The sequence below is a fragment of the Lepidochelys olivacea genome (assembly GCF_965140295.1).
Source record: "Lepidochelys olivacea isolate rLepOli2 genome assembly, chromosome: 3".
NCBI classification, from domain to species: domain Eukaryota; kingdom Metazoa; phylum Chordata; order Testudines; family Cheloniidae; genus Lepidochelys; species Lepidochelys olivacea.
In genome coordinates, this window is record NC_140413.1 from 37,186,485 (window position 1) to 37,209,820 (window position 23,336).

Genomic DNA, 23,336 nt, shown 5'->3' on the forward strand with positions numbered 1-23,336 from the left:
CTCATTTTTTCTCAAACAGTTTCTGAAGACAAGAGATATCTACACTTCATTTTGGAATGTTTAAATTCCAGTTCTAGGAGACTATCTATGCTAGCTCAATCACAATTGGAGCTGGAATTTACATCTTCCAGCTTGAAGTGTAGACATACCCAAAGAAAGACAGTAGAGTTTCCACCTGCTAGGAGATGCTCCACTGAGGAAGTGAAGACCCTTCATGATTAATGGCTGCTATTCAAAGGCTTAACAACCAAGCTCGAATACTGCCCTTCACAGACCACATTGTCTGACTGTACCCATTTTTGTTCAGCCCTCATTTTAAATGAGTTTCACCCACCCTCCCCCCATTTGGTCATGAGGTATGAATCATGCACAAAGGCGAGGACCCTTTGCCAAAATGGTGACCCACAGTAATGTTTTTCATACTGATGTGTGTTTGTTTTTTTTCCCCCCACAGAGATCTACGGTTTAATAGAATTAAAGAAATTCAGCCTGGAGCATTTAGACGGCTTAAAAACCTGAACACACTGTAAGTTATTTCCCTTGCTCCCCAAAAACACTTCCCCCCCTTCAGTCAAATGAGTTTTCTTAGATTATGTGCCAAATTCTGCGAATCTTACTTAAAAAGTCAGTGTGACTATTCACCTGAGTACGGCTAGCAAGATTTAGCCGAATTGTGAACAAATATACATGTGTCTTTGTTTTTTGTTTTCAAATATGTTGGACACTTTGTTAAAAGTTTAGAGGCCTCAGAAAACACATGGACAGCCTGTAGCGGAGCGACGACTCACCGGCACTGCGCCTCCTGCTGGTTGTCTGGGAATTAGCTCTTTCCAGGCTCAAAGCACCCTCTGCTGGCCAGTGTCTCGCCTAGCACTGACCCCGTGTCCCTCCCATACCCTGGTGCCCCTTTACCTTGGGGTCCTGTCCCCTGGCAGTGCCCCCACACTCTGGGTCTCAACTCCCAGGGGAACCCCCAACCCTCTATCCCCACCTTGCGTCAGTAGCTACTGCCAGTCATCATCTAGCTCCCACTCACTGGGGCAGACTGCAATCTGTAATGGCCACTCATCACTGGCAAGGGGTTAGGACCTGCTGCCTTCGCCTATCCGCAGGCTGCCCCTCTGCAGCTCCAGTACCTTTTCATAGGCCTTCATCAAGGCCTGCAGCCGGGGGGTTTACCAGGCTGGAGCTCCCCAGCTCCCTTGCCGTATTCCCCAGCACTGCTCTAGCCTGGGTACCTCACTCCCAGGCAACTAGCCCTTCCCACCCCAGGGCTAGAGTGAGACTCTTCCAGCTCCTGGCCCCCAGCCCTTTTATACGGGCCAGCTGGGCCCTGATTGAGCTGGCCACAGCTTTGGCTGCTTCCCCAATCAGCCTAGTCTTTCCCAGCCACAGCCCTCTCCAGGGCTGCTTTTACTGTTGGCTCCCCCAGACAGCCCTCTCTCAGGGCTGTTTTAATCCCTACACTTATTATGAAAGATATGAAAAATATATAACTGCATATTAACAGTTGTTCATAATTGTGTTGTGTTTTTAAACTCTACAAATGTGTAACATCGGATTCTGTAGACCAGCCAGTCATAGCCAAGTTGTTCAAATGCTTCTCCACTGCTGTGTTTTTAAAACTGTGTGGAATACTCTAGTAATTGGCTGGGAAAGCTCAATGTGGGCATCTCAGAGGGCAGCATCTCCTCTTCCAGCCCATAATCTGGACTAGCATTTGGGGAAGAGATTTTTTCCCCCCTTCTCACCATTCTTGGTACCTGCATGAAGCCAGATTATTTAGGTTTTATGTATTTTTCTTTAATTTCTCTCTCAGTTCGTTAAGGATTTCATTTTCACCTCAATGCAGTAGAGCACTTAAGCACATGATTTTGTAAGGACATATTTAATCACATTTGGATTTAAAACAGAGAAGGCACAAATTCATCAGTTTATTTCTGGTAACAATTGCTAATATGTCATTAGTTTATTTTTGTTTAATCTAGTTTTTGATGCTTGGCTTGTATAAACTTTTGGTCAGACAGCCTGGCATTCTGGGTTCTTTTCAGTTGCAAATTGTTTTAACAATTTATGAATTAAGAAACATACTGTTTTCATTTCTTTTTTAGGCTTCTAAACAACAATCAGATTAAAAGAATACCTAGTGGGGCATTTGAAGACCTTGAAAATCTAAAATATCTGTAAGTGAATGTGACTTTTTTATATCAAAAGTGAATTACAAATCAATTATATCAATTTGAATTATATCAAAACATGACTTCAGAAATGGGGAAAAACCAAACATAATTTATTTTTATTCACATTCTCAGGTGTCACACTCTTTTGAAAATCTTAAATGTGATTTCTTAAATGTGGGTGGAGTATAAATAGATGGTTTTGCATTTGCTAAAGTAATACTGAGCCTTTCACAGCTATATTGCTGGTTCGAATCCAGGCACAGTTGTTACTAACTGAAAATACTTGCTAGTTACAATAGAAATCTGTGTCGGGATTTGCAAAACATCTGTTAAGGATGGGATTTTTAAAGAAGTTCAGAGTCCAAATCCATATGATCCTTTGAAAATCTACTGTACTGTTTCCTATACTTCACATACACCTCTTCCAGATTTGTGCAGTTTTCCAAAAGATGTTTTCTTTCTATTTTGCATTCTGCTGGTTTTTGTTCCTACATTGTGTTTTATACAAAATAAAAAATTTAACAAGGTCATTTAAAATCTTACGTGTGGATATGCTTTCATTGCTGCTGATCAAAGCTTTTTAGCAATTTTAACAGTTGTGCCATGCGAGTTTAACATTTTTTAGTTATTTAGGTTATGTATGCACCAATTTCTCCTAATTTAAGGAAAATAGCAAAATACAGTCAATAAAATATTGGCCCATTTGTGTAATCAGAACCTGCAACTAAAAACTGGTATGGATAACGAGATGAGTATTCTCCCATGAATACTCCCTCTGGAGTTGGTCCTTCCAATATTGATTTGTATAATATGGGGAAGCTTTACTTTTGCAGCCTTTGGGATATTGAATATACACTGTATAGAAGTAATGGTCTTCTCTCTGAAGCACTCTGATATTGCACCCTTTTCAAAATTACTTTGTGAATTAAAAGAAATCCCCTGAAATAATTCAAATTTGTATAATTACAATATACGAATTCAAATTTTGCGGTATACTGAAATAGCTATATATTGTCCCCACATATTTACTTAGATATATCTATCCACTGTGACGGGGCAAGGACAGATAGCTACAGAAAAGTAGTGGGAGATAGATATATTAGCTCCAGGCTAAACAAATCCCTGGTACCAGGATAAGTTAAATGGCAGCTGCTGCAGGTCAGTTAAGACACCTGAGGCCAATTAAGAACTTTCCAGAAGGCAGGGAGAATGCTAGGTTGATTGGGACACCTGAAGCCAATCAGGGACTGGCTGAAACTAGTTAAAAGCCTCCCAGTTGGTCAGGAGCTGTGGGAGGAAGTTGTGTGGTTGGAGAGACTGAGCAGTACACACCATATAAGGCACAAGGAAGGAGGCCCTGAGGTAGGGGTGAAGTGGAGCCTGAGGAATTGGGGGCTGCTGTGGGGAAGTAGCCCAGGGAATTGCATGTGTCCTATTTCTAAAAGGTCAGCTACCATAGCGGATACTATTAGGGTCCCTGGGGTGGAGCCTGGAGTAGAGGGCGGGCCTGGACTCCCCCCCCTTTGCCCTCTTCCTGATTAATCACTGAGACTGGGAGACCACAGAGACTGCAAGGGAGGATAGCTTCTCCTCATCTTCCTCACTGGCTTATGATTAAAATGGCTCAGTAGACTGTGACCCTTGTCTCTAGAGAGAGAAGGGTTGCGTGGAGGTTCACAGTGAGTCTCTGAGGCTAACGAAATCCGCCAGGAAACGTGGGACCCACGGAGACACAGACAAAGTTTTGTCACACCACATATGCCATCTGTGTGTTAAAACTGATTTAATTCCATGTTTGTTTATGTAAATCAATAAAAACATTGTTTACTAATTATAAAACTGGAAGAAGAAGAGGAGGACCCAATGAAGTGAAATGATGAAGTCAGTTGCAGCACGATCTGTTATACAAATATACTTTTTAACTTATTTTCTGGTGTATGTTTCTATCATAAAGGTATACAGTAATTGAGATAATGTTGAACACAACAATTTCAGTGAAAGTTTGAAAACAAACACTTTTAAATTATTCCCTCCTGAGTGTCCCCAATATATTTGTTGTTCAGATCCTGAGTCTCTAATATCCAGACGATGGTTCTTTCCTTTTCCTCTGCCTCTCTGAAAGCTATGGATGTGACATGGCAGTTGAATAGGATGAAACTTGGCAGTGGACTCCTGATCAATAACAGGGCTTAGTCAGCAGAATTCTTTTTTAAAATCCTTCCTCCATTGTTTAACATAGCCTTTAATAAGTCTCTTTTTAGTTCTGTTTTTAGTTGACTGCTGAATGCAGTATAAACAGACACTGCTATAGTGCAGCCAGAAGATTTGTCAGCAGTACTGATGCTAATCTGGTGTTAATATGTCAGAATGGAACAGTTTGCTTACATAGTAAAAATGTAGTGAGACTGGCCTGCAAGTTTTAGTTAACTAAGTTGTCACAACAGGAGTGGGTCATGACCATGAGTGCCTACCTCGGGGCAGACTGTCAAAAACAGGGAGAGACCCCAAGCTGGTGGTTGTTCTATAATTAAATTTCACCAAGCCAGTAACAAATGTGAACTCCTGCATCACTGTAACAGTCTTAACATGGAATCACAGATAGTCCCCTTAGACTCTCCCATCTTGCCACCCAGACAAACTGGACTTACTGATAAATGGTCACTTACACCAAAAATCACACCACACTCTGGTTGTTTCTAGTCCCAAGAGACCAGTTGCTTACCCCAGGTCAATTGGTACCCTAGATCTTACACCAAAGACAATGCCTGTAGCCAATCCTATAATAAACTTTCTCAAGGTTTATTAATTAGGCTAAAGACATTAGAGAGTTGTTTACATGTTAAAACAAGTCATCTAAATCCTAAGAGTGACAGAGTTGTAGAGTAGTTGTAATAATTCAAAGTGTCTTTCAGGGTGGACCCAGGGGAACTCAGCCTCAGTTTAGAGTCTCTGGCCCTGTCAGAGTTCAAACAGCCAAGAAGACAGAACAGTTTCTTGTGGCTTGGTTTTATATCCTTCATTCAGCTTCCAAGCCTACAGGATGAGGTTCCTTGCTTCTAGTATTTCCCAGATGTGATAGGGCCATTAACCAATCCTTTGTATTGTGATGTTCCTTGATGCACAATCTTATTTTGATAGTTTTTCTGCATAGATGGGGGGTGACAACAGTTCCCACGCCTTGGTTCACAAGTTCATTTTCAAAGTTATAAAGCAAAACGTACATATTTTCTTAGAGTGTAGAATACAGACATAACAAGTAAGATGAATGCATGCAGCAATTTACAAGCATTTCCTAGCGTCCAAACACTAAATACATTCTTATAAGACTAATACCTGTTTTGAGCTAAACTAACATAAAGGTGAACTGGTCTGGTCCCCAGCTATGCGTTTTGTCAGTTCTTAGCTAATGCCTGCAGCCGAGGCAAGAGCAAGGAAGCAAAGCTGGCCCCTTAACTCAGAAGGGATCAACTAAAATTTAGGTTCTTTCATTAAGAGCCATAAATTTTTTCACAGAAACATTACCAAATAATCCAAATTATTCTAAAATCTTTAGGTATTATTCAGAAGGGCCCTGATCCTGCTAACACTTACAAACATAAATAACTTTATGCACTTGAGTAGTCCCATTAAATTCAATGACATTATCTGTGTGTGAAATTACTTATTGTGACTCTCCTCAGGGCAGCCCAGAACTCTAAATCACTATTACCCCTCTGCCTCAGTGAGTTTTGTTGAAGAGTAGACTTTTTGTCAGTTCCCTGCCACACCATCTGTCTGCTTCACCAGCAAACTCCTCAAAACTCTGCCAGTTTGAATCTTGCCTTGTAGGCAACTATCAGCAAGCCCCAATTCCCGAGTTTCCCAGCAACATCTCTGTAATCATAGAACCATACAATATCAGGGTTGGAAAGGACCTCAGGAGGTCATCTAGTTCAATCCGCTGCTCAAAGCAGGACCAATCCCCAACTAAGTCATCCCAGCCAGGGCTTTGTCAAGCCTGGCCTTAAAAACCTTTAAGGAAGGAGATTCCACCACCTCCCTTGGTAACCCATTCCAGAGTTACTGTCCAGTCCCTCTCACTGGGTCCTTACAGAAATTGAGTTTGCTGCCTCCAAAGAGCCAGAGCACACACCAGCCTGTTAGTTTGCTTGTGGACTCACTTAACTTCAGTATAGCAGTATAACTCAGATAGTTTATAGTAAAACTAAGAATAAGTTTATTAATAAAGAACAGAGATTTAAGTAGCACTAAGCAAGAGACCGCTATGGTTACTGTGATGGTTTACGCCCCTCGAGTCAGGGCAGCATGGCCTAGCGGCCAGTCTATAGGGGTGGGATGTCCACCAGGGGGTGTGGCAGCCCCAGTAGGGGGGCCCCGGCCCTCCCGACTCCACCGGGCCCTGACCCAGGGTTCTAACTGCGGCATATCAACTTGCCACTGACTCAACAGGTGGGTCCTGCCGAAACACACTGAGGTTTTCCGGTTGGGAGGTACCACGCCATCATCCTCTCTGGGTCACTTCCTACCAGTGTCTGCATTGAGGTATCCCATGAGACTTCGGGTTCTCCATGGTCAGCTGGGCCGGTCGCCTCCTGTGGCTCCTCCAGTCGCCGGAGTTCAAGTGGGCCCAGGGAGGCTCTGATTTCCGGTGCAGTCAGGTGCTGTGGCTGGCCCGCCACTGGAGCTTCCCAGACAGGTCCTTCCACTGCGGCCTCCAGCCCAGAATGAGCTGGACTTCCTCCCTTTATACTGCTAGAGCATCTGGAGCATACCCAGTCCCACCGGGGAGGCAGGACTTCCACTGTCAATAATATGGACTTAATCCTGTTTGGGCTAGTGTGGGGTAAGCAGACCCCATCACAGTTACAAACAAAACATCACATTTTCTAGTGACTAAAAATTAATGTTAGCAAGTTACAATCATTGTCTAAGAAGTTTTCTCACTTACATCGTTACCAACATCTCCAGCCCTCCAGGCCAGGGGATCCAACTTTCACAGAATCAAAGGGTGCTGTCCTCTTTGTTCCCCAAGTGATGGGTAACTATAATGTCTTTTTGTTCCCCCTTATATTTTCCAAAGTCCATTGTCTTTGTTTTAGGAGCCAAGAGGGTGTAAATTCAGACCCCTGGTGTGCTGATTAGCTTGGTAGCTTTGTATGCTTTATATGTAAATGTACTTTCATTATCCTCTGCCTGTAAGCAAGATGGTCAGACAGGTAAATCCACATTCCTTTGTCTAGGGCAGGCTGGGTTTATGCACTACCTCCAAAACACATTTTAAGAACATATTTCCAGCACATAGATATAATTCTTTATACACAAGCTGTACCTATATCACACAATGATTTTTGGGACTATCATGTCACCAGTTTACATTTGATAACTTACATGACACCTCTGAGATACATATTATGACAACAGTATTTTGGGGGTACTGAGTTTGACAGGCCTGATATGAGTTACAGTATGGTGTGCCCTTTGCCAGTGGGCATTGAGGGGCTCTTTGGGTCACACTTGTATGGCTTTTTTTTTTTTTTTCAGGATTGGGAACCAGAGTTGTAACTGATATGGTTTACCCACTCTTTCTAGAAAACCTATCCTTTCCTTAAGGAATTTTAGAAATTTGTTTAGGAAAATATTAGCAGTTCTAGATGGTATTTGAAGAAATAACGTCAGTGTCTTTATCTGAGAAAAGTAAATTCTTCTTTCCAGCAAATTCTCACAGAAGTGTCAAATTTCCAATACTTGTACTACATACTTCCTTTCTGAAAGTGAGCCTGCTCTTTCCAACTTTACTGTTCCACTGGAAGAAAGGCTAAAATGGACTGAAGGAGAGTTCCAAAGGTTACTTCAGATCCATAGGCTTTCAAAATTGTCTCTTTATAAAGGACAAATGATAAACAGGATTCAAAAAAGAACTAGATAATTTTATGGAGGATAAGTCCATCAATGGTATTAGCCAGGATGGGCAGGGATGGTGTCCCTAGTCTCTGTTTGCGAGAAGCTGGGAATGGGCAACAGGGGATGGATCACTTGATGATGACCTGTTCTGTTCATTCCCTCTGGGGCACCTGGCATTGGCCACTATCGGAAGACAGGATACTGGGCTAGATGGACCTTTGGTCTGACCCAGTATGGCAGTTCTTATGTTCTTAAATGTTGATGACATGGACACAATTTTACATTCTCCTTTGAGTGCCTGCAGATGCATGTTCCACTCAGGTGTGCACTTGCCAAGTGCACTGAAGCTGGAGAACTTTTCTAGTAGTACTCACAGGGGTGGCAATTGCACCCTCTGACCCAATAGTCCCTCCCAGGAGTGTTTAAGGGCTGCACCATCTTGAACCCCCTGAGTTTCTTCTCACTGCCTAAGGCTTGAGTCACACTTTTTTCTGTCCAGTGTTTCTGGAATTGTTGTATATAGCTACTTAGTTTGTTCATTAGCATAGTCAGTTTAGTAGTAACCTTAGGTGTTTGTTAGTGGTAAGCAATAAATTTTAGACTGCTGTGATGCCCTTGCCAGGTTTTAAACGCTACCTGTCATGGGGTGGTTATCCCTAATAGTGACCCCCACACTCGGTGCTTATTGTGCTTGGGAGAAGGGCCCATTAAGAAAAGGTACTCCATCTGTAAGTCATTTAAAAAGAGAATGCAGGTGATGAGGGATTTGCACCTCAAGCAGCACCTTTTGGAGCAGGCCATGAGACCCATTTCAGTACCAGGGACCTCTGCAGATTGTCTGGTCCCACAGAGACCTTTGCAGCTGACATGGGATATTGTTGCAGACCCGAGGTTGGATATTTCTGCTAGGAGGATGAGAGATCATTCTCCTTCCTTGGGTCCTCTGAGGAAGAGGCCTCATATGGCAGAACAAGGACATTCCAAGGCTCAGAGAGATTTCTCTTCATCTTCTAACTGCGTTACCCAAAGACTCATGGTGCTGGTCATGTGGGATGGAGCTGGGCCCTCTAGCCACTCCCAGATGCTGCATAGAGATCAGTTGGACACTGTACTGTCAATTCCGGTACTAGCCATGGGACATCAGTTGAGTCTGGTACTGTTGACATTGGCATCCGCACAGAGTGCCTCAATACCTTAGTGTACCAGGTGACATCACACCTGGTCTGTTTTTCCCCTTTCTGACTCTCCATTAATTCAAGATGCTTCAGCAGCTGTGGCTTCTACTGTACCTTCGGCTGTGCCTGGTCTGATCTCAGAGCTCTTTGTTACCAGCATCATCTCTCACATTGCCTAAGGTTTGGAGTGCAGGTCAGCCTCCCTTTTGGTATTGAGGAGTCCATTGACACAGATATTATCTTTGGCATTGATGATACCTTCAGTGCAGACTTGAGGATTGGTACCAGCCTGGCTTCGGTGCCAACTGGAAGTGCAATGCCCCTTTCAGTGCTTAGGGTGTTGATTGCGCCTCTGTAATGATACCATTGCCATATTGTCTTTCGGATGAGGCTGGTCATTTGTTTGCTCCATTGGAGCCAGCTCATCTGCTACCACTGGACAGTTTCCAGAGCTCGTTGAGATAGAGTTTATGGATGTCTTCCTCCATTCCCTGACCTTCAAGGCAACACTCTCAGAGATCCTCAATACCACCCTGGGATCACCATCAATACTGAGATTGGCACTGTTCCTGCGGTAGGGACAGGAGCTCTTGGCCCAACACCTAGTGGCCACCAATGCCATATACTTATCCCCCAGTGGCTTCCCTCAGTCTGCAAGGTCTCATTCTTTGGCCCAGGTCAGACCTGTCTGCAGTTTCTCTACTTGAACTACATATGTTGCAGACACAGACTGAGGTCATTCCTGAACCGGTTCAGCCTGAACCTCTCTTACAGGGACAAGTAGTCCTGCAGGAGCCTCCATTTGCCCTGCTTCCTTCCTTTTCCTCTTCACTGGCTGATTCCATGATACCAGATTCTTCTTCCTCTGTGAATGAGGATTTTAAGTCATATCAGGACCTCCTGAGGCATATGGCTTCTGCCTTGGACATTCAAGCCAAGCTTGGGCAGTAGAATATGCATAAGTAGCTGGATATTCTCAAGTCCTCAGTTCCCCAGAGAGTGGCTCACCTGATGAATGAAACTCTTTTCGATCATGAAAAGTCCTTGTGGAATACCCCAGCTTCATTGCCACCTAGAGCAAAGTGTACTGAGTAATGGTATTTTATTCCTATGCATAGGTTCGAGTGGTTCTATTCCCATCCACCCCCTAACTCTCTTGTTGTAACAGCAGTAAATAACAGATCTAGGCAGGAGAGATACAAGTCCAAGCCTAAGGACAAAGTGTCTAAGAGGCTGCCCTTGATCGGGGAAAAAATGTATTTGACTTCACTATTACACTGAAAATGCACAGTGAAAATCATCAGGGCGCTGTTACCTAAATATAACTTTGTCCATTGGGACCGTATGTCTAAATTCACAGAGAAGTTGCCAGAATCCTCCAGGGAAGAGTTTAAGATAATTTATTTTGGAGGACCATCTGGTAGGCCAAAGTATCATTACCAGAGGCTCTGGATGTGGCAAATGCTTCTTTCAGTATTGTGGCATCAGCTGTGACTATGAGAAGGGCCTCGTGGTTACCGAATTCCGGTGTAGCTCCTGACATTCAGGAGAGCATAGAGGACTTGCTTTTCAATGGTCGGATTTTATTTCCTCAGAAGAGTGACGAGACCTTACATTTTTTTAAAGACTCCCATGCTATGTTACGTTCATTGAGGGTTTTTACCTCAGCCACAAAGAGGCATTATTATAGCGGTCAGTAGCAACAGCAGCAATATTATTGCAGCAATTTTTCCGGCAGTCATCCTTCCCCAGCATTGAGCAATCAGCCATTTTGACTTGCAGCATTCCAGTTGTGATCTCCCTGACTGTATCTCCTCAGTTCATGGACCTGCTGTCTTGCTTTTACAGTGATTTGGATAGAGTCACCACAGACAAATGGGCTCTAAGCACAGTGAGGTCAGCTTATTCCATACAATTCCGGTGCATACTTTTTTCCCCACCCACCTACGTGGTCCCTTTTCAGGCACCCCTCTCATAAGCCACTGCTCTTTCAGCAGGTCCAGACCCTGTGTGCTTTGGGAGCTATAGAAGAGGTCCTCCTGCAGCATCAGGGAAAGGGTTTCTACTTACAGTACTTCCTGTTCCCCAAGTCTAAGATACGAGTGAGACCTAGTCTCGATCTCTGCTGTCTCAACAAGTATATCAAATACATGAGATTCCACATGGCTACCCCAGCTACTATTCTTCCTGCTTTGCTGCCCAGGATCTGCAGGGTGCTTACTTCCATATTGTGATTTTTTTTTTTCCAAGCTACAGGAGATTCCTGAGATTTGTCATGGTGGCTTTACACTACTGATACATCATGCTTCCCTTTGGCATGTCTTCGGCTTCACGCATTTTGACCAAGTGCATGTCTGTAGTAGCAGTATACCTCAGAAAAGAGGAATTGATGTCTTTCCATACCTGAATGATTCTTTAGCGAGGGGTAAGTCCAGAGAACAAGTCCTCGTACACATCCAGTATGCACAAAGTCTCTTTGATTGTCTGAGTCTGACTTTAAACAAGGAAATGTCAACATTAATACCAACTCAAAAATCAAGTTCATTTGGGGTGCCCGGTAGATTCTAAGATTTGGTGTTTCTGCCAAATGAATGTTTTGAGATGATTTGTCACCTGTGTCGGTCTCTCTCCACTTTGACCCTTCAACCACGATCCAGGTTTACCTGAAGCTGTTAGCTCATATGACCACATTCACATATGAGGCCAAGCCTGCAAATTTGCGCCTTCGTCCTCTTCAGAGCTGGTTGAGATTGGTATATCCCCAAATTAGTCAGTCATTGAACAGTTTAGTGTGAATACCATTGCCCGTCCTGGAGTCCTTAATGTGCTGAAGGGATCAGGTCAATGTCTGCAAAGGGGTTTCTTTTGCTCATCCTCTTAAGACCAGGACCTTAGATATCAATGGTTCCCCAATAGGGTGAGGAGGCCATCTGAGGGCATTGAAGTTGCAAGGTTTGTGGACAGAGCATGACGCTTATCTTCATATCAAGCTATTTATAATGCGTGCAGAGCATTTTGGGCACAGATCAAGAACACAGCGGTTAACATACTTACCCACAACACCACTATAATGTATTATGTGAAGAAGTTAGGGAGGAGCCAGCTCCAACTAGCTTTGCCAGGACACAATAAAGTTCTGGCAGCTCTGTGTCAAGGAGAGCATCATTCCCTCAGCCGCTCATTTACGAGGAGCCCAGAATTACTTTGCTGATCATCTCACCAGGAATTTCTCCCAGAATCATGAGTGGTGACTGAAAAGCAGTGTTCTGTGATCCATCTTCAGGGAATGGCACGTTCCTGCTATTGACCCATTTGCAACAAAGGACAACAAGAAGTGCCATCAACTTTGTTTGCAAGCAGGTCTCAGTCAAGGCTCCTTAACCGATGCATATCATCTGATTTGGTGGTCGACACTGATGTATGCTTCCCCCAATCCTATTCATTCCTCTGGTCTTCCTCAAGCTGATGCTGGATCATGCCAGACTGATTCTCATTGCACCAGCGTGGCCAAGACAATGTTGGTTCTTCAACCTCCTCTATCTTTTGGTTTGTCTTCCCATTCCCATTCCTATTCCTTTTCCTTTTCACCCTGACCTACGGACTCAATGTTATGGTCAGATTTCACATCCAATGCTGATCAGTCTGTATTTCACAGCATGGATGCTGTGTCGTTAGTTAAGGAAGAGGAGTGCTGTTCCAAAACTATTTGACAGGTAATAGTAGAAAGCCCTTACTAGGGCTACTTATTTGGCTAAGTGGAAATGTTTTTCAATTTGGTCCCTAGCTCGGGGAATTCAACTGATGCATGTCTGCATTCAGGACACTTTGGAGCATCTGTTACACCTTCAGTCCTTTGGTTTATCTCTCAGTTCACCGAGGGTGCATTGGGCGGCAATTCTGGTGTTTCATCATCTGGTCCAAGAGAAATCAGTTTTATTGAACTCCATAGTAGTGAGATTTCTGAGAGGGATAATTTGTCTCCTTCCCACTGGTGAAGAGAGTGATTCCTTTGTGGGGCCTTAGTAGTGGGCTGGCTGTCCTCATGGGTCCTCCATGTGAGCCCTGGGCAACTTGTTCTCAGTCTCTCAAATGCCAAAAGACAGTGTTTCTTGTCATAATTGCTGCTGCGAGGAGAGTTTGAGAGTTGCAGACCCTAATGGCTTCCCTATACTAATTTTTTTTTAAGACAAGATGGTCTTGGGGCTACATCCTAAATTTTATGTAAAGGGATGTCACAATTTCATCTCCAGTCCAGCAATATACTTATCTGTATTTTTTCCCCAAGGCTCACTTGACCACAGATGAACAGCATCTTAGTTCTTCGGTTGTGAGATGAAGCTTGGCATTTTATTTGGAAAGAGCTAAGCCTATTCATTCATCACCTGGATTTTTTATTTCTGACGCAGATTGCATGAAGGACCAAGTAGTCTCTGCAAACCGTTTCAAGGTGGATATCATTCTGCATTATTATGGTGTATGGGATAGCTTGGACTTTGCTTGGGGCCTTTTCAAATAAGCTCATAACCTCTCTGGAGGCAGAGTTGATCGTATTCCTCTATGATGTTCTGATATGGGACATTTGCAGGGCTGCTCCTTGGTCTTCCCTATATACTTTTACCAAACATTATGCTATTATGACTGCAGTTAGATCAGATGCAAACTTTGGAAAGGCAGTTCTGCAGTCCTTCTTGAAGTAGGCTCCAAGCCTGAACTCCATTAGTTACAGCTTGCGAGTCACCTGAATGGAATACATGTCTGCAAGAACTCGAAGAAAAAAACGATACCTACCTGTACGGTAACTGTTGCTCTTTGAGATGTGGGTGGAGATCATACATGACAAATGCGTAGAAAAAAAAAACACAGAAATTGGGCTTGTTTTTGACTTAATTAGCTTGTGAGCTGCTTGTTGGCTAATTTTTGGCTTGTTGCTTGTTTTGCTTGTAGCTTGTTGCTTCTCTTTTTTGATCGGCTCCTGGCAAGGAGAGGCAAACAGGGGCGGGTGTCAAGGTGGGGCAAGAGGGGAGAGAGTCAGGGTGACACAGTGGGTCCACCACAGTCCCTGACTGCACGCCAGGGGGATCTAGTCACACAGAGTGTTGGGGTTCTTAGGGATCAGCTTGTTTTGGCCTTGTTTTTAAATGGAATTAGCTGATTTTTGGCTTACTGTGACAGTCAGGGTGCTTATTTACCACGTGAAAGTTGGCAACTGTGGTGCAAATGCGTATTCCACAGCCGACCCTCCATCCTCTCTGCGGGGAATCGGAGTGGGACTGCCCTTAAATTCCCATTGGAAGAATTATGGGGCCAGAAGGCGTCAGCACCACCCTTATAAATAGTGCTAGGCAAAGTTCTGCAGCTTTGGTGTGCTGGGTGTGCACACGTCTCGTGGAATACATTTCTGCACTCTCACCTTGAAGAGCAACAATTACAGTACAGGTAGGCACTCTGGTTTTTTCTGTATACCAAAGAAAATTAAGTATTTAGAAAGTAGAATCATAGAATATCAGGGTTGGAAGGGACCTCAGGAGGTCATCTAGTCCAACCCCCTGCTCAAAGCAGGACCAGTCCCCAACTAAATCATCCCAGCCAGGGCTTTGTCAAGCCTGACCTTAAAAATGTCTAAGGAAGGAGATTCCACCACCTCCCTAGGTAACGCATTCCAGTGTTTCACTACTCTCCTAGTGAAAAAGTTTTTCCTAATATCCGACCTAAACCTCCCCCATAGAATCTTTCTATATGTTCTAGCCTTCTTGTTTCATAAGAAGAAGTACACTTTATTTGGTAGGTGTGTAGCTGGGGTTAGTTATTTTATTTTTTAAATCAATGACAGCTACATTGCCACAATCTCTCTAACCCAGTGATGCTATATTGTCTGAGGTAATAATATAACTTCAAATTCTGATGGTAAAAGTAGGACAAAATGAATTTGATTTCTGTTAGACAACTGGCTTTGTTTTGCTTTGAAGCCTTTTATTTCAATTTCAGATTCTTAATTTTTGGTAGCGATTCTTTAGCCAATGTGCAACCCCAGACCTCCCCAAAAACATCTCATTATAGGTAACCTAGGCCTTATCCATATCATAGCTAATTCACATGTTTGTTCTGCCCTGCAGTAACTCTATATTACTTTGGTTACATGCTCTCCCTCTGCAATGTACAATGTAAACACAGCAGTTAAAAACGAAGACTAGAATATTGTCTTCATTTATTAACTAAATAAATGATACAGTGTATGTTTTATTCTTTCTGTGCTTTGTTACTCATTATATACGTATCTGCTTTGTTCACTTCTGTTAAATGATTGGGTTGACCTGACAGTAGCAGTGGCGCAGAAAGATGGGGGGAAAAAAAACCCTAAACCCTGTAATATATGCAAGGACTTGTGCAGTGCTCTAGTGGGGAAAATTCCTTCCGTACCCTCAGCAGAAACAGTTTACTTTCAGGAGAGAAGGTGCTTGTCAGATGCAGACAGGGAAACTATTCAGGCACAATGTACAGCACTGGAAAAAAGGAGGTGCAAGATAAAAAGATAGGGAAGTGTGTGGGGAAAATGTGAGTAGAAATGCAGCTATGATAAGATTACAAAAAAAACCCCCAAAACCTTACGGATGAGGACAAGGAGTTTGAATATGAACTGGTAGACAGGAAGCCATTCAGGGAGCTCAAAGCAGGGGATGAGGTGCTCATCATTCTGGGAGATGGTTATTTTTGCAGAGAATTTGGGGCATGCTGGCTGAGGGAGAAGTGAGAGGTCCGAGGCCAGACATCAAAGTTACAATAATCAAGGAGATAATGACCAGGACATGGAGAATAGTTTTAGCAATGAGGAAGGAACAGATTTTGGAACTATTAAGATGGAACAAGTGGCAAGATTTAGTGAAAGATTGGATATGGGGGAATGGAGAGAGAAGTAAAATGTAATACCAAGGCTACAGTCTTGGGAGACTTCTTCAGGATCCTCCTCTCTAGATTCCCTAATATACACACACTGTCCCTCACCAGTTAATACAAAATGTAGCTGCTGCTATTATCTTCCTTGTGTGAGGAGCTGATCATGTCACTCCCCTCTTTGAATCTCTCCAGTGGCTCCCCATCTGCTCTTCCATACTTATATTCGCTTGTCAAGTTTTGTGTCACCCTCCAGGAACATTCCACACGTCTGTCAGTCTCTCAAACAATCTCTTCCATGACTCTCTTCACTCAAGATTCAAGTAACGTATAGAAGGTTATGAACTTGTTTGCAAGGGCCATATCCCGCCCACTTTTAAGTCTCACATAAAAATCCATTTATGCTAGGCTGCCTACAGTGAATCTTATTGATATATAACAAACCCCTTTTTGTCATTCCCTTTCTCTGACCGCTGTCTGTCTGCCATCCATCCCTACACTGTGAACTCGATGGGGCAGGGATTATCTTTTCCTGAGTATTTGGAAAGTGCGCACCTTACTGTAGTTGCTACTGCAAACAAATAATAATTGTAGAATTTTGTTCCCCCAAACTCTCTGTTCTAGTAAAGTATATCCACATGTCACTAATACACGGGTGGGCAAACTTTTTGGCCTGAGAGCCACATCTGGGTATGGAAATTGTATGGCAGGCCATGAATGCTCATGAAATTGGGGTTGGGTCAGGAAAATGCGGGCAAAGGAAGCTCTACAAGGGCATGGTAACAACCAGAAGGCCAAAGGCCCTCCAACTACTTGTGTCAGGGCATAGAGGGCCCCCCAGTTTTCTGTGCCTTTTCTGGTGGGCCTGGGGAATGGATTCTCAAGCAGGAAGCGTTGTTAGTGTGTACATGTTTTTGTTTTGTTTTTCTAATATGTAGTAGAAAAACTGTCTTCATGTGTCGACTTAATTCTTCTTTTCCACCTTAATGTAGCTCTTGTTTGTGTACTAATATTACTGATTGTTTCTTGTTTCAGCTATTTGTACAAGAATGAAATCCAGTCAATTGACAGGCAAGCATTTAAAGGACTTGCCTCTCTAGAACAACTGTAAGTGCCTTTTCTCTTCTGTGCTGTCATCTACGTGGTTGCCTTTCAGAGGAAAAGTGCACGTCTTGATCAGTATTTTCTGCCTGCATGCCTTGCATGTCTGCACTGGAATGGGATATTAGTCAAACATTGTTATAATCGTTTGCATGTGAAAAAACAAAATTGATCAGTGTCAAATTCTTCATTTCTATGTTTGTCTTTTATTTGTGATTTACATTCCAAGTGTCCTAGTGTACTATGTAGTAGACTTGGAGAAGAAGCATGATCACAGACAAATATTGAAAACAATGTGCATTAATTAGAGATTCAGGGTCTGATTCTGCTTTCGTCTACATAGGTTTTACAATGCTCCAACTCCTATGACTGCACTGGAGTTGCTCTTGTTTTACACTGGTGTAAATGAAAGTTTGAATCGAGCCCTGAAATTTATTTCAGTGCTTTTCTCTTTCATTTAAAAACCCTTTTAAATTAAAATATGAATATTATTGATACACATGTGGCTGATCATTGCCATATATTGGGGGAGGCAGAGGGTGGGAGTGGGAGTGGTATCCTCATTGTCTGTAATGTGGAAAGCGTTTCAGTTTTCTGCTAGCAACATTGTGTAAGCTATTGTTCTTTTACTGAGTTTCAAGTGAAGAAGAATTTAATTTGAAAAAGAATGGAAAATAGCCTGTACTAGTACAATTAAAAAGGAATGTATTGTTTTGGCTATGTGTTTGATTATTCACAGTTTACTTAATCAGAAAACAGTTCACCATTACACAGTAATTCAAGAAGTACTTGGACTGGTAGAAGCAGCGATAACTAAATAGATAATATTGCAGATCTGTTTGCAAAGTCCTGAAGTCTTAAATTTCCATTCATTTTGCAGTGGATTTTTGCTTTGCAGGGTGAATTTCATTGTCTGTCATTGAGTTCCTATAAAAGAGAATCTCCTTTCCTGTAGGGCAATAGGAATTTTGAGTTTCCAGACTATATTCATATGTCTGTATTTATACTATACATACCTGTCTCTGCATTTTTATTCGTCATATGAAGTTTTATATGCAAGAAAACTACACACACACACCATTTATGCAATCCATATACGCATATTTTAGAGGGCACTTGGGTGCATTTTAGGGGAACAGGTTCTATTTAGTTACTAAGTGTGAAACACATATGATAACTGTCATTTGTCTCCTTAATGACTTTCTCTTCCTCCCTCTCTAGCACTGGTTACTGCAGAATACTGACAGCAACTGGTAGTGCTTGCTTACATGCTAATAGCAAATCTTATTTTCTTCATAGTACATTAATTATTTAGGTGCGCCTGTTAAAGTACTAACTTCTGTAAAATAGTAAGCTTTCAGCTTATTCACAGGTGTGAGATGCTATAGGTAGTAAAAGACAGGTTTTCCCATGCACTGCCTTACTAGTGATCTATCTGCATTATGACTGGGAGATCTAACTCTCCGTGGGGGTAAATATCGCATACTTTATGTTCCTCTGGTTTAGATCTCAATTGTGCACAGACTCTCTGGTTTGAGAATTGTCATGTAGTATTTAATTTAAGACTGATGGTCTCAAGTCATTACTTATCAACTTCATTTCCATATGGGATTGAAGAGTCTTAGAACTTAGATTTTGACAGTTTCCGTTTTAGTTGTAAAAGTGTGGAGCGACATCTGAAGTCCTGCTTCACTTGGATTATGTTTGTTACCCCAAGCAGTGAATATAACTTAGTTGCTCTTTTGAACAGTCTCCCCATTATGGAAACAATATAATTCTGTTAAATGTATATGCTAATATTACATCTTATATAGTACTTTTAATTTGTGTATATTAAAAGGAAGGGGAAGTATTATTATCGTCAATTTACAGATGTGGAAACTGAGGCACATATATGAAATGTTTTGCCAAAGGTTACACAGCAGGTCAGTGGCAGAGCTTGGAAATAAAATCAAAGTCGTCTGATAGTCTAGCGCCTTATCCACAACACTGTGCTGCTTCACTATATTCAGATCAATACAGGCTTCTTATTTTCTTTAATTATTAACGAATTTCCTTCCTAGGTTTACTGACTAAGCCAAATTTTGGACTCCAGTACACAGTGAAACTCCTTCTGAAGTCCTGAGAATTGCATGTACATATCGAAAGGAAAAATTTAGTTCATAATATTTGTTTGGCATTCACACAGAATGAAACTGGAAGTTTTTGTGTGTGTATATTTTATTGTTACTCTATTCAGTTAAAATTTATATGTGTATACATTTTAATTTAATAGAGTAACAGAAAGTTTTGTTTGTTTCTTACCTGTGTTCCCTTAAGTTATGATGTTGAGAGAGAAAAAACAAGTATAGTTAGCCCCCTATGATTGTCTGCAGGCAGGATTCCACTTTTCCCATAGGCTCTTTGGCATCATCCTCACCTAATGACTCATTAGAAACCTCCCATTCACCCTCCGAATTCAGCAACTGGAGTAGCATCTCTGGACCAGATTCTGATCTTTTTTGTACCAGCGTAAATCCAGTAAAGTCAGCAGGGTCGTGCATCCTCAACACCACTGAAAAATCAAGTCAAATTTATTTAGATACCTGAATATTAAGTCAGTCATGGCAAATTGGAAGTGCCACAGATACCTAATGTGATGGATGACAGATATTTTTTTAGCCCTGGTCACAGAAGCTGATTCCTTAATAAAATGAAATTCTGTGCTTGTATGTATTATATCCTGTGGTCTCTTCCCCACATCTTTCCTCCCAAGTAACTAACATATTCTAAAGAACAATGCTATAGTACTTTTCGCACAAGGAGAATAAAACCTTTTCTGTGAAATCCTTCTAACAAGAGAATCCTTCCTTTCCATAATGCTAATTGAATTATTGAAGTTTTAGCTATTTAATTTTAGTAGAATGTTAATTATGTATATGATTTTCATATTAACATACTTCTGCTTGTTATAACTTCACCTGTTCTAATATAAGAGCTATGCATTCAGCCTGCATACAGATGTACATGTTCTTTGTTAACTGAGTTGTAATAGAGTGAAATCTTACATACTATACTACAGTTTCTGAAACCAATATTTATCGTGATTTTTTCTATTAAGTTTTCTGTGGTTTTGAAATGTTGGTATAAAAAGATGACAACTTCTTTGGAACAAAGACTGCCTTTTTATTATGTGTTTGTACAGCATCTAGCATAATGGGAACTTGATCCTTGATTGGGGCCTCTATGACTTGGGTACCTAGATGCTATGGTAATATAAATAAATAATAATAGTAATAATAATACTACATAATATGCACTAGCACAATACCTATAATAAATAGTAATAGTAAAGGGGGAGCATTTTGCAAAACAAATGCAGAAGTTCTTTTGATCAGTTTTGAATAAATCTGTTCACAATGGCCTTTTTAAACACTCAGTGTAATATTATTGCTGACATACTTAAACATTCAGTACATAATTGGTATTAACTATGGGTTTAAACACCCCCTCTAACCCCCCCCCACCCAAAAAAAAAAAAAGATCTGGAGGTATTATTAGACAAGAACAATTGACAGATTTCAAACTATACTACAGACTATAAACTTAAACTCAGTCCGTATTCTAGAGTGCTTGCACCATATAGCTGTCCATTGTAGCTGATGATGATACCATGGCATGATGTGTTCTCATGTCTATGATGCGTGAATGCCTGTGCACTAAGTTTTTTAAGTGAGAAGACTATTGCACAGAGGCAATCTCACTCTCTCAGCTGCTGAAGTCAAAGACTAATGGCATGCGGGGATGCAACAACTGGTGGTTGTCTTCAAGATATGAAATCTGCTGCCCAATTGATTGCAGTTAGTTTGTGGATTATATTGTTGCTAGCCTTTATGTTGGCAGTGGTCTTCATCAGATCCAGAACTACTCCAAGATATTTCAGGAAATCCTTGTGCCTGAATTTGGTGTCACAGAAGGTGACATTCAGGTGCTTCTTTGCATGTTGGTTGATCAGATGGAACATGGAGACAGCTGTTTTTGAGGATTAAGTCATAGTTGCCATAACCTGTAAGACACCTACAGCTTGATCAGATCTTATGCTAGGGTGCTTGCGCTTGGGTGAAAGTACTCATTTGAATTGAGAGTGTGAGATCATCTGTGTATCCAAATTTCAGTGACTAGGTCAATGGATATAAATATTAAAGAACAATGGTGCCAAGATGGATCTTTGTGTGAGCCTGTTTTTCATTCAACAAGGTAGGCTGGTCTGTTTTATTAGATGTATGCAAAACTTGTGATTGGTGAATTTCAAAATACTTAAACAAGGAGGTTTATATGGGTGGTTGGTACAAACAAAAGTGAATAAGAGTCATAAATAATAGAGCACAGTACATAGAACGAGGAACTCTAGAGTTCTAGTCGTAGTCGTAGTTTTGGAATTGAATTTGTGACCTCAGCCTCTACTGGAGCTAGTCAAACTCTTAGTTGCAAATAATTTCTTCTTCTTTAGATTTGGCCCCTTCTCTAGCCATGGATTGCCTGAGAAATAGATCAGGATTTATATTTTGTTATTATTCAAAATTAGTTCAAATAACTTCACAAATATATTTGAGTTTATGGCTAGTTATGAATTATTCATTATCAAGTAGAGTATTTCTGTAGTTTAGCTGTTTGGCCTGGTTTCTGATTCTGTGACCTAACGTCTATAAACCACGTGAGTGCCTGAAGAAACTGAGATGTTAAATCTCTCAGGAAAAGGATGGAGAGTACTTTAGGGAGAGAATCAGAGGAGACAAAAAGGGGAAAGGATTTATTGATACTGAAGGTCTGCCCTATCTTCTGCACAAGAAATAGCTATGTATTTTGACAGTATGAACCTTTATGCATATGAATGTATGTTGGCTAGGTACACTGGCTCCAGGTGTAAAAAAATTCTGAGTTCCTCCATGATTTAGCAGAGAGAAGGTCACAAGCCAGATTTATTGGCTGTCTAATAGATTTGACATTAAAATTTCACTTGTCACATTAACCTAGTCTTATTGCTTTGACTGTTTCTCTGGTCCCCCTGCTGGGACCACTTATTGGCGTACACTTTCTCCTTGATGATAGTGCTGAGGCTGATGTGCCTCTTTTCTGTCAGCAGCCCATCAACATTGGATTGTTGGACACTTGTCTGGTTGCTAAACCATGTATGTGGCCCTGTACTGTGAAAGGAGTAGTTTTACAGGGCAGTGGTTTCTGAGATTATTTATCCACACTGTTTTTTTTTCCCCATCCCTCTGCCCACTTGATTTCCAATATCTGGCCATGTGGACCTTGCTTTTTGGTCTGGAGCTGAAACATGGTCAGAGTGTTTCCAAGACAGAGTTTCTGCTCTTTAAATGTCTTCCATCTTCTCATGCTGAGGAGTTGTTTTTTTGGTGGTGGTTTTTTTTTAGTTTGTTTTTAATTACTGTTTTTTCCATATTTTCATTAAGCTCCTCCCGAAACATTCATGTGGGGGGAGAAAAGTGGGGCAGGATGTAATCAGCATCTGATTACAAGCATATTCACAAATCCTTTCCCAAGCTGCTCCCACAGCTCTGCTTCCTGTTTACTCATCTGTAAAGTTTGGTTAACACATTTCTGACAGAACGATTAATTCTCACTAAAATTTATAAACCAGTATGAACTTAACCTTGCAGCCCTTGATCATGAATAGCCTGTTACCATTAGTGGAACTATTCATGTGAGTAAGGATTGCAGATTCAGACCTTCCATAAGTGCCAAGCATTTTTTTAATATCCAAGGCTTTTGTACTCCAGAAGGAACTTTTAATAGCCAATATATACACCAAATAGAGGGTATCTTTTTCTTTTTAATGTTGCAGTTAGATGTCTATTCATACATCAGACAGTAATAACTATTGGGTAAACTTTTGCAGAGGAGATCTGTCCAGTTGGTGATACAGCCCACCTGCACTGATTTTGTGTTTATGAATTTGTCTGAGAATAGTATGCTTCTGGTTAGAGGAGAGGAGTGTTTAATTTTTTTTTTTTATTTTTTTTTTTTTGAGAGGGGAAAAGAGGAGGTTAGAATTGCCACAACTTACTGATAGGGCAGTGTATTACAG

At 41.5% G+C, this 23,336-nt stretch overlaps 1 protein-coding gene across 2 annotated transcripts in view; it reads left to right on the top strand.

Annotated features, from left to right (window-relative positions):
* The window catches only part of PXDN (peroxidasin), a 151,383-nt gene that overhangs the window by 50,739 nt on the left and 77,308 nt on the right, over positions 1-23,336 (top strand). Inside the window, exons 2-4 of one of the 2 annotated variants that reach the window (XM_084622584.1) lie at positions 455-526; positions 2,112-2,183; positions 17,180-17,251. In XM_084622584.1, the coding sequence (XP_084478710.1) occupies positions 455-526; positions 2,112-2,183; positions 17,180-17,251 (216 nt within the window). The remainder of the gene's footprint in view (positions 1-454; positions 527-2,111; positions 2,184-17,179; positions 17,252-23,336) is intronic. The other variant, XM_084622585.1, reaches the window with a different exon arrangement.